General features: G+C 38.8%; 1 protein-coding gene and 1 pseudogene across 1 annotated transcript; one reads left to right on the forward strand and one right to left on the reverse strand.

The window, feature by feature from the left end:
- The first annotated feature begins 3985 nt into the window (after nt 1-3985).
- Nucleotides 3986-6171, forward strand: LOC126763788 (putative mediator of RNA polymerase II transcription subunit 26). The gene is made up of 4 exons (XM_050481600.1): nt 3986-4007; nt 4143-4245; nt 4646-4866; nt 5093-6171. Exons 1-4 carry the CDS (start codon nt 3986-3988, stop codon nt 6169-6171), a joined length of 1425 nt encoding a protein of 474 aa, XP_050337557.1.
- Nucleotides 6172-7597: 1426 nt separating this feature from the next.
- Nucleotides 7598-8059, reverse strand: LOC126763799 (uncharacterized; annotated as a pseudogene).
- Nucleotides 8060-17842: the final 9783 nt, after the last annotated feature.

A 17842-nucleotide genomic window follows, 5' to 3' on the forward strand; every position in this document is an offset into this window, starting at 1 on the left:
GGCTGATAGACGAGCCAATAGAATCAGGGGATTTTAAAAGGACGAGTTGACGACGAATTTCTGGACACCGTCTCCGGAAAATCAAACATCAAGGATTAGTATGCTAAGTTTAAATGTCATAAAGAAGTTGTTACCGACGAAAATATCTCAAAATTCTACAAAATCATTTTAAATGACCGTTAAATGAAGTTGTTTGTGATAGCAGATGTTTTGGTTTGAGAAAGCGCTATGTAAAGTGGGTGCCCCGTGAGCTCACTTTTGATCAAAAACAACGGCGAATTAGTGATTCGGTTCAGCGTTTGGAGATGTTGAAGCGTAATAAGCACGAGTTGATAAAGGAACAGTCATCAACAGTACTATTACATGGCATTATTGGACATTTTAATTAAGAAATCGTCAAAAAAACAGCAACATTTGAAGAAAAAGAAAATCCTGTTTCACCAAGACAATGCACCTTGTCACATGTCAGTGAAAATGTTGGCAAAAATCCATAAATTGGACTTCGGATGGCTTCCGCATTCAACGAATTCTCCAGATCGGTACTCAGCAATTACCACCTGTACACAAATCTCAAAAGAGTGCTCTTTGGGAAGCAATTCTCGTCGAATGAAGAGGTGATCGCCAAAATTGGGATCTATTTTAAAGCAATGGACAACTCGTACTGAAAAATGGTATCGAAAAGTTGGAGGGTCGCTATAATCAGTGTATCACACTTGAACTTAACTATGTTGAATGAAAAAATGAATTTTATCAAAAAAATTTATTTTACCCTGTTAGGCTGGGAACTTTTCAATTGACCTGTTAGTCCCAGTGTTCACTACGCAGACAATCACGCTTCAAAATTACATACCTACCTAAGTTTCAAACTTAAAAAACATAATGATCAAAGGATTCACAAGTTCAAATAAGTTATGTTTAAGAAATCTAACCAACAAGCAAACGCCTAAAAGTATGCTCAAGTGAAATACATCTCTACCACAAATACTTGGGTTTGTTTACATTTCGCCAAAATTAGCAGACGCACTAAATTAAATTTGCTTAATTTAAACAAAACGAAAAAAATATTTTCGCGTCTCACTCAAAACTGGTTCTTGTTGTCATTCCACTTTGTTCTTTGCAAATTTAGTCGCCAGTCACTTAACGGAGCGTATTTTTGGCAAAGACATTTATGATTAACAGCCAATTTAGTAGCAATTAATTGTGAGTACTTGGGAGCACACGCTGTCGAATGTTGGCGCTTGTTATGAGTGTTATGAGCGATCATGCCCAGTGATCTTTTTCTGCCACGAGCAACACGTTTCTAAAGCGATTATTACATTTTGACTAAGCATTTCGCATGTTTCAATTAAGTTTGACGCGCTTTGTCGGCATTTGCTAATTATATGTTAATTGAATGGGTTCTTTGACGCGCTGCCGACTTGTGTCGCTGGAATCGCACAACCGTTAATGTGTAGCATGTTCGTGAGTAATGTGACGTTGTCTCAAATATTTTCGGCAACAACAAGGCTGAGGTGGCAACGATCTCCTAGTGAAGTGGAGCAAATTCTTTGGTGTATAGTTTGAACCAGCTTTTTGGGGACAAAAAATGCAACTCTGGTTTGAAAATTACAACAAATGTAATAAAAAGTATTGATAACTAGAAGCACAATTTTACTTGTGGAAGAAAGAGCCAAATTTCTGACAGTAAAAATTTGTAACGAATGTTCTTTATGATCTGTGCTTTTCAATGGAACAACACATATAAGGTTGTCAAAAAAGTCTTGCGGTATTTTCGCTAGTTAACGCTTGAAAGACGTAGTTCTACGGTTTTATTCGTCGCATCGGGTCATGCTATACCTTTTTGGAAAGCTCATTTCACGCGCTAACACGTGTTTTATTGATGGTCCTTTCTTTTAAGTCGTTCGTGTGTTATAGCGTCGCAAACATGGAGCTTGTAAAAATAAAGAGAAAATACGGCATATTTTACAGTACTACTACGATAAAGGCAAAAATGCATCTCAAGACACTTTTTTGCCAATAAAATTTGTGCAGTTATATGACCCGATACAGTTTCCATTTCGACCGCACAACGATGGTTTCAAAGTTTCTCGATCCGAATTTCAGTAGTAAATTTTAATAATTTTGACTCGTTGTTGGATCATCCATGATGAAATGTAAAATGAGAAATGGTCAAAAGATGCGTCTAGTCTATTGAAAAAAACCCTTAACAGCTATTGCTGAGACGGTGTTACATTCTCAAAAAAAACTTTTTAAGGCCTGAACGTTTTTAAAAATGCCTAGCGAAAATTGTATGGGGAATAATCGATAATTAATGACTTTATATACCACAGTTGGGAGATGTTGATATAAGATATTCGGCTCGTTATTGCTGACATACGGCTCCAATTTTGCAAAATGTGGTTGAAAATTGAAACTCTCGGCTGGAATTTATTTAAGTCAGTCGCGACCCGAAATTAGTTTCAAAGGGTTATAATGACAAACCCTTGTATTTATATAATAAAACTACACCCTTGGGCATAACAATAAATTATATATTTTTTTCTCGAAAAGCAAATGTCTAAAAAGCACCATATAAAGTACATCGGAAAAATATCAATTTGAAGCTTGCAGACATTTTATAGATTTAGTCTTGGTGGAATAGGTGGAATAACGTTGCTTCCATTTGGGAAATTCTAGACCAATTGATGGAAAGTTTGAGGTCTTTACAAAGAAAGAATATTTCCTGTGGAGATGAAAGTAAAAATATAAAAAGGAAAGAAATAAGAAAATTGGAGGCATTGTTCTGTACTCAGAACCAAAACTACATCCAATTCTCATCAACAAGAAAATATATATTCTAGTATTGAACATTTTTCGAAAGGATATGCCAAATCTCCATGACTGTTTTCGTCACACCAAAGTTTGTCCTAAAGTTCATACATTCTTCGAAGATGATTCAAAGCTGAAATATATTGGATTTTACGAGTGCTAATAATTTGTTTATTTCTGATCTCACTGCCGGTTCAATGTTCCAAAATTTTTCAGTATCAATTATCTCCAACAAATCCTTTCGGTGTGCAAACTACACCTGCTGGTAATTTCTTCTGAATTCAAATGAATCTGGTGGGTCAATTTTTGCTCAATTACTCGAAAATATGCCTCGTCGCTGAGGCTGATTGACGGCTGTTTCGTCTAATAACTAATGAATATAAATGCCACATGTGTCTTTTTATTTTGACAGCTATCCCTCTAGGAAATTAGATACTTTTTAATAAGGTAATAAAAGCAAGAAGTAGTTCATGCAAGGGATATAATATTATGAAGACAAAAAGTGTCAAAAAAAGTTTAAGTAACGAAAGGTAATATGGAAAAAGACATTTTATAGAGATATAGCCACAAATACTTGTGTATTAAATGCGCTCCTTACTTGTAAATATGTTTTATCAAAATCTTAAAATTAATTTTCGTGTTGCTAACAGCGTTCAATATAAATTTAATAAATTTTGAAGACTCACAAACGCTTCTCAATACATACTTGTATGTTAACGTAAATGGGCTTGAAAATAACCAACAATAACCAAAGCAGCACCAATGGAGCAGTCAAGATTATTGCTACGCTCCGAAAGAGCCAAATGAAAATTAAGCGTAATTCAAATTTTTGCATTACCTGTTTGAGATGAGTTTAAAAACAATTTAAAAAAAATTCAAAAAGATACGAGAATGCAAAAACACGCAAAATTTTAACGAAAATTTATTGTAAAATATTTGTCGCAGCAAAACGCAAGAAAATTTGCATAAAAATAAAAATAATATAATTTTGGCTGATATTACAGACAAAGGAAATGAAGCGGTCACAGCTGTAAGTGCATCATTGGAGCCGATGAGCCGAAAAAATCTCAAAAAAATGTTGATTCTTACTGAGGTATAAAAGCGCTTGTCGTCAGCAGACTGAAGCGCAGAACGTTCTGAGACGTTCGCTGTAATTTACACAATTTTGGAGTACAATATGAAGGTTTACTTATTGCTTGGTAGGTAGTAAAAATATTTTAAAAAAATTGAAATATTATTAAAATAAATTTTGTATACCAAAATTTACCAAAAAAGATTTTTTACTAAAAAAACATTTTTGACTTATCAAAAACGTGTTGCATTATCAATTCCAGCACTCATTGGCAGCGCTTGCGCCTATCAGGGCAGCGCACAACAGCAGAACTTGGTCAGTGTGGGTCAGCCGGGTCAACCAGGCCAACCTGGTCAACCGGGACAGCCGGGTCAACCGGGACAACCAGGCCAACCGGGCCAACCAGGCCAACCCGGTCAGCCGGGTCGATCGAGTCAACAGGGACAATCGGGTCAATCCGGTCAACCAGGCCAACCGGGTCAACCAGGACAGCCGGGTCAACCGCCAACCTGGTCAGCCGGGTGGATCTCACCCGTCGAGTCAATCTGATCAACCAGGTCAACCGGGACAGCCGGGTCAACCAGGCCAACCTGGTCAGCCGGGTAGATCTCACCCGTCGAGTCAATCGGGCCAACCGGGACAATTGGATCAAGCTGGACAACCCGGTCAACCGGGCCAAGCCGGTCAACCAGGTCAACCGGGACAATTGGATCAAGCTGGGCAACCCGGTCAACCGGGTCGGCCGGGTCAATCCGGCCAATCGAGTCAACAAGCCCAAAAACACCCACATCACAGTCATCAAGCACAACATCAGCACGCACAAGAGATTGAGCAACATGTTGGGCAACTTCTTGCGCATGGTCAGCACCATGGATCGCATCATCAGCATGAGCAACAAGTTGTGTCCAGTCCACTGCAAGTACATCAACATATCTCACATGGACAACAACAACAAGTGCATCAGGCGCAGCAACATCAACATCATGGTCAGCAACATGTGGTCAAGGCCAGCAACATGGACATCAAAGCCAGCAACATGGCCAGCAACATGGACATCAAAGCCAGCAACATGTGCATCAAGGCCAGCAACATGTACATCAAGGCCAGCAACATGGGCATCAAAGCAAAGCCAGCAACATGTACATCAAGGCCAGCAACATGGACAGCAAAGCCAGCAACATGTGCATCAAAGCCAGCAACATGGACATCAAGGCCAGCAACATGTGATTCAAGGCCAGCAACATGTGCATCATGGACAGCAACATCAGCATCAAGGCCAGCAACATGTTGCACAGCAAGCCAAATCACAACAACAGCAATATCAAAAAGTACCCAATGCGCCGCAACTAACGCTCACCGGTGTCGTGCAACATGTGTCCATACCACATGAGAACTATAAGGTGCCCAATCGTGTGCAACATGTTGTCGATCTGGCACATGCACACATTCCACAAGTGCTGAACTACCACAAGTTGCACAAGAATGACGTGAATCCCGTTGTTGTTGCAGGCAAAGCAGTAACAGTGCCCGTTATACCGCCGAACGTGCAACAAATTGTAGAACAGGTACACACACACGTTCCACAAGTAGTAAATCACCATATACAACAACAAAAACAATCGGCTGTTGTGCAAAATCAACAAGGTGTGAACGTCAACAAAGAACAACAACAACCAGTGGCTGGAGTACAAGGTGCTGTTGTTGCGCGCAGTCAGTCGGTCGCGGTGCCACCACAAGTGCAACAGATTGTCGAACATGTGAACAAACACATACCACAAATGATTCTCTACCTAAAGGAGCAAGCACAAAAATTACAAGAGTTTATCATCAAATTTCAACAGCAACAACAACAACTAGCACAAGATGTTGCCAGTGAGCAGCAGGTGGTGTTGCCGCAGATACCCGCCAAAGTGCAACAAATCGTTGAACACGCGCATCAACACATTCCACAAGTGGTCAGTCATGCACAGCAACAAAAACAGCAGATACAGAAGCAACAGCAACAACAACAGCCAGGTGTTGCTCAGCCAGCACAGGGTGTAGAAGTTGCACGTGACGTGCAACCTTCCGTTCCCCCACAGGTGAAACAAGTTGTCAATCAAGTACAACAAGTGCCAAACCAACAACAGGGTGTCATCCAGCCTGTACAAGGTGTTGTAGTACCACAGCAAGTTTCAAAAAAAGTTTATACCGTGCAACAAGACGTCACGCAGAAACAACCGAATCAACAGCAGATACCAAATACTGCCGGCGGTGCAGTTGGGCAACTAACCGTTGAAGTTCAGCTGTGAACACCGAAATATTTTTTCGATGCTTCGATTTTCCAAACACTGTTTCATAAGATTTCGTTTAGTAAAAAATCACTGCCTTCGTTTTTGATATAAATTTATTTTCTAAAACACACAAAGACACTTTCGTTTCATTTATTTTTCCATCTTGATATTGATTGAGTAACAGCCTTTGTTGTCGGCGAAACTTTGGTCTGGTTTCGATTTTAAGGAATTAATCCAAGTTTTTTTTCTAAGGTGGATTCGTTTAACATTGCAGGACACTTTTCGCATACTTTTCCTTAAAATTCAACGAATTTGAGTGAGTCCTGATGCATCTTTCGCTCTCTGAAAGATTCAAAGATCCGACCCTTCCACACTTTTCATTAAAATCCAATGAGCCTCCGTGGATCCGAACCTTCCACACTTTTCCTTAAAATCCAATGAAAATCCGTGAGTCCAAAGCTTCCTTTGCTCTCTGAAATATACTATTATCTGAAGCTTCCATATTTGTCCTTAAAATCCAGACTCCACGACTGTTGATATGATCAGACCTCCCAAAAATCTATCAGTAAGTATCTTAGACCGGTAAGACCATTTAAATTTATTAGCAAAAGAAGCTAGATCAGGCCAAATTATAAGAAGATTTATTGAGCGGTGCCTAAAACGTGAAATTATCTGCTGACCAAAGAGTTATCTCATTAAATCCATTTATTCATGCAATTTGTGGGAAGTGGCGCCGTTTTGTTGAAACCAAATGTCGCCGAGATCACGACCTCCAATTTCAGGCATCAAATAGTCGGCTATTATATCGCGATAACGTTCGCCATTGACGGATACGTTCTCCCCGCGTAATTTTTGAAGAAATATGAACCAACGATTCCACCAGCCCTAAAACCGCCCCAAACCGCTGCTTTTTCTGGATAAAACCGCAGCTCCTTAATATCTTCAGATTGCTTTTCGTCCCAAATGCGGCAATTTTGCTTGTTTATATACCCATTGAGCCAGAAATGGGCCTCATCGCTGAACAAAATTTGGCTCGAAAACGTCGGATTTTCTTGGAACTTTTCAAGAACCTCTAGAGCAAAGCCATGTAGCTTGGTAAGGTTGAGCGGCTTCAGTAAGTAAGATCTCGACGTAAAATACGCCAACGTGTTCCTTTCGTCATTCCGTGTTCGACTCCTAAAGTATCTCTACTGGGATCATCTTCTTTCTGAATAACTGTTTGTCATTCGAAATAATATAAAATAGTCTTCGTATACATTTTCAAAACTTATATTTTTATTAAATTTATAGCGAGTTTGGATTTTGGGAAGAAATTGGAAAAATAAATCCATATATGAAAATATTAATTTCTTAATCTAACACATATTTCGTTCAAATTTACTGAACTTTGTTTTACCTAGCTTCCAGCTGTCCATTTTGCATTGCCTGAGTTCATCAACTAATCACTGTCGATATTCCTGTGTCTCAAATTAACCATAAACGCGCGCGCCTTGTGCAGTGGCTTCTTGTGGTCCCAAGACTTGTGCGAGTATGCGATTGGTATTCCAAACATTGCCATACTTAGGCGCCTTAACCTTCACGGCTTGTAGCACGGACTGTGACACGACACCTACTCCGGTAATGGCGATGGCCCACCAGGCGGTAATAGAATAACTTCCTCGCTACTAGATACAGAAGAAATTGAATCTGGCACCGGTATGATTGGTTGAGGCTGGCCGCCAGGTGTAATCAGTAGCTCCTCACTCGAAGCCGATGAGATGGAGTCGATGACTCGTACTCTGTATGCGTTGGCGCATACGATGACTGTGTGCAGGATGAAAAGTAAATAAAAGTATTGAGGTTAAAAGGTCAGCACAACAATATCAATTATTTACTTACTGGTTACAAAAGTTACAAGGAATTTCATGTTGTTGCTTTGAGTAAACGCAGTGCTTAACTGTCTTAGTTGAGTTGCAACTGAAACTCTTTTATATACCTGCAATTGGCTAGTGGGCTCGCGTTGCAGCTAACGCCTCGCCTAAAAAAATCTTAAAATTAACTTATTTGCTGGGATTTTTGTACTCTTTGCATTTCGTATGCTTAGTCGGTCATGAAAACTTTCATTTCCATTTCTCAGAACTTTCGAATTCGTCGTACGATCCATACTTCTGCATATCGCTCGTCAGCCGAACACGCGCTGGATATATCAAAACCACGCGCCGGCCGCCGCTCGTGTCTAAATGCCAATATACAATTTTATTTATGTATTCTGCCATCATTTTAAATTTGGTACTTTTTCGATGTCTTCGTCTGTCTGCTGTCTCATTGAACCAAATAAGATCTTTTTTTCGCACACCCACTTGTTACTCATCCATTTACATATGGTATGTAAATGAGATTGAGGGTGAGTCGCTCCAAACAGGTTGGGCATTATTTGAACTGTTGCTTCGCTTATGATTTAATGTAATTAAATTGATACTAAATTACGATTTATATTAGTGTTCGGCCTGAGCAGCCGGCTAGGTTAGGTTAGATGGCTGATCAAAGATCGCACTTGGACTACTATACTTGTACATAGTCCTTTGTGTGGCTATAGAAAAGAAGAACTCCTGTGCTCGAACTTATAAATTAGCAAACGCTTAGTAGCCAGTACAAATTTGCACAGGCGTTTAATTTCCATTCCCGCCAACTCGGTGAGATGTCTGAAGGTATGTATGCGCTCCCAAGTGTTTAAGTTTTGACCTCCCAAACGCGGTTCAGTCAAGAAGGAAGTGTGGATTTGTTTTCACCTCATCTTATTCCATAAAGCCTCTGCAGATAGCGTCTGGTAGAACTTCCTGCCTTACTGCATGGAGGCTAATACAGGAGCCCTAGTCTGCTCCCATTCTATCGATAGCGGTTCTAGGGTGCCTTTTCTTGCTAGCTCATTAGCTTTACATTTTCCTGCGATTCCGCTGTGGCCTGGCAGCCATGCTAGTCTTATCACAAAGATACTCGATGCTATAGAAAGCGAGATTAGGCATTCTTTGACCTACCCTGAACGCACTGAACCTTAATGAGTTCAAGGCTAGTATCGCCGCTTTGCTATCTGAGTGTGTGGTCACTTCTCTGAAGGAGGCTGTACTCCGGAGCAGTAATTCTACTGCTACCTTATTGGCTGCAACCTTGGCATGGAAAACATTGCAATAGTCAGGAAGTGACTACATGGTCCAAGCAACCCGGTATAAAGTCAAAGTGAGTGAGGATTTCCGAGTGTTTAGACCCGTGTTCTTTTAGGAACCTAAAATCTATGAATTTTATGGCAACATTCGCAGCCATACACCCTCCGGCGATGTCCACAGGCAATATGTGCAGGATGGCGTTAAGTGCAATGGTTAGAGTGGAACTTATTGCACCACACATGCTGATGAGCGCCGCCAGTTGAACGCTCTCGAGTTTCTTTGCAAGTATGATCTTTTCATAGAACAAAATGGGCTTGACGATGGTGTCGTAGAGCTATAAGACCACTTATGGTGAGAGATCCCATCTTTTGCCATTTTCTCCTCTACAGCAGTTCAAGGCAATCGATGCCTTTTTTCATCTCTCTTCGATATTCGGCTTCCATGAAAGCTTCCTATCTAGGATGAGACCTAGTTATTTCTCTGTATCCGCTGGTTGCTAAAGAAGAAAAAATCTTGTATACATAGTTTTGCAGATTTTTGGTATTAGATCGGCCAAATATTTACTAAATTTAATAGTTATGTTAACGATCTAGATTCCATAGCAAGACTTCGCTAGCTTAACCTCAATATAATTACTTTTTCATCGTATGATAAATATTCGGTTAGGTTTGGTTTGTTTGGGAGGTACATCAAAATAGGAATCTCACTTCGATAGATTAGAACGCCGGTCCGTAAGACCTTTACAAATCGACAAAGCGCTTTGAGCATATCACAAATTTTTTAGGCGTCTAAGGTCAGTTTCGGGTATGTCTCCTTATTCGCCGAAGGTAAGACTGGTGAGATGTTTCAACCTCAGTCTTGCAAAGGCTAAAAAGCGAAGGAAAAGCTGCTTGGATGTTTTCACTTCACCCTGCTGCATACCACTTTGCTAACTTGGTTCGGACACAATTTTTAGCCTTATGATTGCGGCAAAATGAACATTAGTAGGGACAAGTACTTCAGTATATCTCATGGCTTCTACTCTATTCCAAAAGAATCTTGGAGTCGCACAGGAGTGGTTCGTCGATAAGTGCCTGCTAAACTCACGAATGGTACAAAGGTTCCACAGGTTCAACAATACTGATTGGAGCCTCTACCGTTAGAAAGGTTAACGGTTCTTAACAAAATACCCAGTAACCAATAGAATAAATATGCACATCATAATTAGGCTCAAGAGCCTGCTAATCTCACTAAAGTTATAATAACATTCGTTAGCTCGTAACCCCAAATCACAGCTCTCCGGGTGTTTAAGTTGAACAAAATTTTCATCGAAACGACTAAGCGTCTAATCAAAGCTAAATTATTTAGCCACCTCGCACATTGTGCCGCAGAAATGGGTGTTAACTAGTGAGGTCGGCGGAAACTAATTGCGTTCAATTGCGTATCGGCTGACAAATGTTTGCGCATAAATAACACAAAGTACCGTTAGCTATCATGTAGGCAATATAAGAAGCTTCGCTGAAAGCATAAATGTTATACATGAATGGATAGAGCGAAGAAGCACTTCGGTGGCGGAGTGAGTTCCTGCGAAATGGAGGTGTAAGGCATGGCTAAAGTGAGATTACGCATTTCAACGGTTCTTAGCCGGTAGCAAAAGGCCACAAAAATCCTGTTTTTAGCGTGTGCGTGCCACATGCGTGTTGCACAATCAATTTGTGTTTATAATATCCAGGTTGCTGCAACACGCACTGCGATTTTGCGCTATGCCACCTTGCCACATTTATGTAACTGCAAGAAAAATGCGTTAGTGGCATAAGTTCGGGGACAGGCGCAGCGGGATATGCTAACTTTTGTACGCCCAAAACATGTAAATAAATTAGGAATGCATTAATCGCTAAATGCGATGCAGCAAATAATTCAACCGATAAATATGTATCTTTGAAAGTGCAAATAAATGCATGTTAACACCAAGGCAGATGATAAATGGGAGCTTATGGCAGAAAGGTGGTGATAATGTAAATGCAATTAGGCTTGGAATGTGCGTGCGGCATGTTGAAAAATTGTTATGTTGTTATTAAAAGGAAATTTCCGCATATTAGAAAAAAAATTAATATGAAAAGTGTGATACCCAAACAAATAATAAAAAAAATATTAACTCCGAAATTTACTCCGAATATTTTTCCTTATTCCGAAAATGTTTTAACTCCGAAAAGTCTGGTTAAAATTTTGTTAATTGTCAAAACTTACTCCGAAAAAAATAAAAATATTTTTTTCACTCTAATAGAATACTAGCGCCGATAACTGTTAGCTGCTAAATTTAAGGGATTCGTAATTAGGAGATTTGTTTATAACAAATATGATATCTAAGCAAATAAGAAAATTATTAAATCCAAAATTGACTTCGAAAATCCGAATGTTTCGTTTATTCCGAAAAATATTGACTTCGGAAATTGTGTGAAAAAGTAGTATCTAGGAAAACTGTTCGTTTTCAAATTTAATATTTCTTAATTGGTATATGCACTCCGAACATTTATTTAAAAGCTCACAAAAACTGTATCAAGTATTTCGCTTACCTCAAGAAAATAGTAACTCCGAAAAATGATTAGAAAAATTTAGTTAATATATGTATGTAGAAAGGTTTTAGCTGACTTTTATCTAATTTTTAGCAAGGCTTCAGAATATATCGCAATAACGCCGAAATTTACTTTGAAAAAATAGTCCAAATATTTATTCGATTTACTCCTAATTTTCGGAATTTTTCAGAATAACTTTAAATTTTACTTCGAAGGGAATAAAAATATTTCACTTACTACGCAAGTATAGTAGCTTCGAAAAGTAACTCCGAAAATTTTGTCGAAAAATTTGACATACTCCGAAAAATCGTCAAATTTGTTTTTAAATTTATTTGAACGAATTTCTGAACAGAATACATTGATAAGAACTAGTTACATATAACTTATCTATCTTCGAAAAGTAACTCCTTTTTTCGGAAAATTTGACACACTCCGAAAAATTGCCAAATTTTTTCAAAATTTATTTGAACACATTTCTGAACAGAATACACTGATAATGGTTATAACTCTTTTAAATATAATTTTTCTAAATTATTAAAAATTTTTACTTAATACTGTACTAAATATTGGGGTTAAGAAACAAGATTTGGCTGAAATTTTCAAAAATAGCAATTTATTGAACGGGAGGCTCGGCATTTGACTTTTGTTCAAAAATTACATAAACGATATATTTGTATACTCTGAAATATGCTTAATCCGAAGGATCAACTTCGTCTTTACTTGTAGGAAAATCGTAAATTTTCAGATATTCTTACCAAAAAAAATTTATTTTTTATTTAAAAATTTTTTTTTATATAATTATATATACGTACTAGTATATACATATGCTTGGCTATGTATTATCCACGTAAGCGCTTTTTTCCAATTTAAATCTCACCCATTTTCAGTCCTTCACAAATTTTGAACTCACTTTGACCCACTTTAACTTCAATAACAAATAACTTTTGTGCTGAATTCGTTCATCCGGAAAAGAAATATGATTTTGAATTATTCCTAGGTGCATATGTGCCACTTTTTCTCAATATATTTTATATATGTATAAATGGTTATACATATGTACATATATACACATATGCTGCTCACCTTTCGCCCAAAACTCATTCAAGTGAGAAATTGCGAAAATTTTCTTTGCCCTCAAACGCGGTAGCAAAAACACTAGCAGAATTGTTGCTGGCACTTGCACCCTTGAATGAGTTCGCGGTATTGAAAGGTCCCTACAACTCCTATATACACATATTCTATATTTGTAAGTGTTACTCTCACCTACAGGTATGTACCTTGCAGTGTATTCATGTGTGAGTAGCTTATTGGGTTGTTTGTTGCCAAATCGACGTGTCATGCCACTTGCGTCGAACTTGCCACACCTGAGTGCTTTGCTGCGATTTCGTAAATGATATTTTATATTTTTCCGTTATACACTCTACTGTGAATGAGGAAAGTCACCGCGAAATTGGCTTTCGAAGTTTTGAATTTAAGTTCGATTAGTTGCAAGAAAACACAAAGTCTTTGAGTAAATATTATTTAGTAATCTCTATACAATACTATATATGGATAAATAGAAAACACGTTCATCGAAGTTTTGTTGTTCAACGACTACTGAAAATCCTAGTAACTAGTTACTAATGATTTCGAAGTGTAATTGTCATCGTTAAAACTATTAGAGCACGTTCAAGGCTATACTTACACTACTCTTTGTAGTTGTAAGAGCATACATATTATGTGTTTAAATGAGTTGTCGGCTTTCCGGTTGTAAAACACAAACTTAAGCGCCTCTATTCGCGCCTGGGAAAACGGCGTTAGCTTCTTGTCAAACATACATACATATATATAAATATTTTTGTATATAAAAATTGTCTTCTAGCCTATACTTTATATTTTTCTTTTGTATGAGTAGTACTACACATGGATAATTGCTTTATTGCTGGTCAGCCTTAGCAGGAATTTGCCTAACCAACCATGCTGCCACGCGGCCACTCCGCATTCCACACACGAGCGTCTTCTACAGCGAATGTGTATTCTATTGTGTGTTTCAATCGCTTGACGCTTTGAGCGCTTTGTAAAATCTGCTTGTTCATCGAAAATAGTTGTTTTGTTGGCTATATAGTCACATATGTATGTACATATGTATGTATCTTTGCGGTTATAAGCAACTCTCTGCTCATTCATATCGACATTTATTTATGCCTATAAGCCTTCCTCTTTGTGCTTGCTGCAGGATATGACAATTCCTTTGTGAGACTTTGCGACCATTAACAGCAGAAATGGTGTGTGAAAATTTGTTGTTTTATTGGTCGCAAATGGATAGGCCTTTCGCGCAATCTTAAAGACATGATTTAAGCGTAACGATCAGTTTAAAGCTTCGAACAATGGAGCATATTAATTATGCAAGCTATTTTTCTACAAAGAGCTTGCATACCCAGGTACCAACTAGTATTCTGACTCATGCATAATGTACTAGAAATACAATTTTAATTCCACAAACTCGAACGAATTGAAAATACTTTTTTGTAGAGCTGCTTATAGTCACCGAACTCCTCTTCTAATTACAAAACGTCGTTTTAGTTGAATAGACGCGTTGCAACTCCACCAAGTCACTGGATTATTAAGAGCAGCTTTTTCATTTCAGAAGAGCATACCGAGTTCTTGAAGTTCACTGCTTTTAAATTGTGTCATGATTCGGCTTTAAATCGACAACTTGTCGAACCGACCGTGTCCGTTCGACCAAAACCATAGGAAGTGTGGATCTAAGTGTAGTTTTAAATTAGGACTAAACGGAGGATTATTTTTATTTTTACCTTTAAATATCGGCACAATATCTCTCATGTACAGTGATCTTACTATTCTGGAGATGTTCGTTAACGGCTTTTCGATTTAACATGATGATGCAACAAACCAACAATGTTTAAGTATTCAAAGCTTTAACAGCTGGTCGCTATCAAGAAAATTGAGGCTCCTGCCATCTACGAAAGCAAAGTGAAGAAATTGCTGCCGATAATGTTCTACTGATACCAGTAGAAGCTCAGTTGGGTTTAACTATACTGAAAATATGTCTACACGGATGTGACTATTCTGGATATTTTCGACTCACCAGCAGAACTTATGACATCCATACAGACGGTTTCAAAATGGTTAATGGAATGGGACTTTCAAAGTCAGAACCCAATCAATAAGTTCAGAATTTTAGATATGAGTGACCAAAAATGAAATCGTGGTAATGTCATTCATTTTAAGCAGTAAATTGATAAAACTTTTAAGGTCTAAAATAGGGCAGAGACTTTAAAACTAATGGTACGTATTGAGCGTTTGGTGTTGAGGCAAACGACTCATAGCAGAAAATGTTTTCAATATGTTCCTCTGAATGGGAGCCGTAATCTGCTACTCGGAGCTCGCGACCCATGAATATCACAGTATCTTCAAGGCGGAAAAGTCAGGAAAGCGGCAGAGATAGCAGAAAACAACTTAAAGATGATCAATATATACGTCGGTAGCAAGGCGGCAATTAGGACAATATACCCACATTGCATTACGTCAGAGAATGTCTTCAGAAGCCGGGAAGCAGTAGATGTAGCGGCAGCATGAAAGCGGTACTGGGTGTCATATCACAAATGGATTCCGAAAATCGAAATGGCTATCCAAAATGTACAGGAAATACGGAAGTCACTTAAAACGATATACAATGAAATTTCCGAAATGGTTTACTGACGGCTCAGGGCGAGAAGGAATGCCTTAAGAACATGCAGAATTATCAAAATCATATGCAAGAACACCGAAGGTATGTTTTTTTCTCATTCGGTCTCGAAAAGACTACACGACGGTTATAGCTCTAATGACAAGTCACAATCTACTGGCATCACATGTGAGCCTGATGGACAAAAGTAATTACGACACTTGCTGAAAGTGCATGAGGAGACGCTGGAACATCTCCTATTTTTCTATCCAGCCTTATCCGAAACTCGTCTTGGATATCTATGGGTTCGCAGTTCAAGAGACTGATGAACGATGACAACATCTGATGAGTCGGCGTTACGATGAGCTGTACGAGATATCCGACGGCATTGACATAGTTCAGCGAATAATGAGACAGCGGCTACGCGGGCCAGATCATGTTCTTCGAATAGATGGAAACACTCCAGCTCTGATAGTATTCGACGCAGTACTCCACGGTGGAAGCAGAGGAAACGGAAGACCTCCACTCCGTTGGAAAGAACAGGTGGAGAAGGACCCGACTACATTTGGAATCTCCAATTGGCCCAAAATCAGCGAAAAGGAAGAACGACTGACGCGCTGTGTAAACTCGGCTATAACCGTGTAAACGGTGTCTACCCCAATAAAGAAGAAGAAGATATCACGGCTGACTTCTGCTATGTCTCTAAAATCTACCTGCACGCTGTAATTTTAAATTTAGCATCATAAATTCCAAACGCCCAACATGCGTCGTTCTTAACAATGTTGCAACAACATTAATTGCCGCACAACTGTGTGTGATAGCGCCGCTTGCAACATGTTGTTGATGGCTTTTAATCAATTTGATGCACTCGTTTCATAATAGCCGCTTGGCCTCTACGAGTATATTAAGATTTTGAGTTGGTGTAGCGCAGAAACGCTTATTAATTTACCTTTTGCATAATGTATGCATTAATATCAATTTTAAGCTTGGCAAATTTATGTGCTGCTTGGACTACTTTCACGGACTTGCGAGCCTGAAGTGCTGACGGAAGCAGTTAGGCGGTGCTATGATAACGGTCTACTAACAAGCGGCGAAGATGAATATACACAAGAGTTGGGCAGTGAAAGCCTGAACGAGGAAGTATGCAGATTCTTATTTATTTTGTTCTAAGCTGTTCTTCATTTTACAATCAATCAAGCAATATTCTATAATATATTGCTTATTGGAAGTAATTTGTATAAATACAGGTGTATGTTACAGAAGGAATGAAGGATGTAAACGGCCTGGAACGCAATATATTTATAGGAGTTTGACAGTTCAAGAGATATGTAAGATAGTTGTGGTATCTGATATTAAAATATTTGTTTACAGCCAGTTAGGAACGCGATGAGCTATCAGTGACTGAGTAGTAAGAGACTACTACTTACTTCTTCTCTAACAGTTTGCCTGTGGCTGAGCTGTTTAAAGCCTGGCGAGGAGCTAAACGAGGAGGAGCTAAGCATAATTCCGTTGGATGAATACATGTTCAATGATTGACATATCAGTATACTATGCCCTGTCCACAAGAAGGGAGATACCGCAATATGCACTAAATCCCGCGGGATCATATAAGATATTTACACAGTATTTTTGGAAGACAGAAGCTCATTGGAAATAAACTGATTGGAGTTATCGGTGTGGCTTTCGACCTGAACACACCTTAGAACATACTTTTATAATATAACGACTCTGGACGAAGGGATCTTCATTTTTGTGGATTTCAAAGCCGCTTTCGAGCACTGAAAGAAGCAGCCCATTCGTCAGAAGCAGCATAGCCATCAGCTCTGTCTCTAATAAGAGACCATGTTTTAGTCAGCATGATTCCTTCATGTAAGCCTTCTTCAATATATTGGAGTACGCAGATCTTATGGACATGGTAGGCTTTAACAACGTAGCCATCAGCCTAGAAAAAGAATCGAAGGAGGTTGGTCTAGTTTTGAACGAGGGAAGACAAAGACTTTGTTTATCTCGTAATCAGCATAAATAAGACCAACAATCAAAGCTTACAAGTTCCAAAAATTTAGTTTTGGATTCAGAAGCGTTTAGAGGAATTTTCAGAACTCCACAAGAGCTTCATCAGGTATCAATTATAAACATATTGGCAAAGCTTCCGGCATTTGTTGGATCCGTGCAAAAGACAACCTGGTCAACCATGGTGCCCCCGCATACAATGGAAGGACCAAGTACATAGAGTCCTGTCTGCACTTAGGATGTATAACTGGCACGACTCGCAAAGGACTGACAGGAATTATTTCGTCTTGCCCTCACTCACTACCAGACCCATTTGCTTC

The sequence above is a fragment of the Bactrocera neohumeralis genome, chromosome 6 (genome assembly GCF_024586455.1).
Source record: "Bactrocera neohumeralis isolate Rockhampton chromosome 6, APGP_CSIRO_Bneo_wtdbg2-racon-allhic-juicebox.fasta_v2, whole genome shotgun sequence".
Taxonomy (NCBI): domain Eukaryota; kingdom Metazoa; phylum Arthropoda; class Insecta; order Diptera; family Tephritidae; genus Bactrocera; species Bactrocera neohumeralis.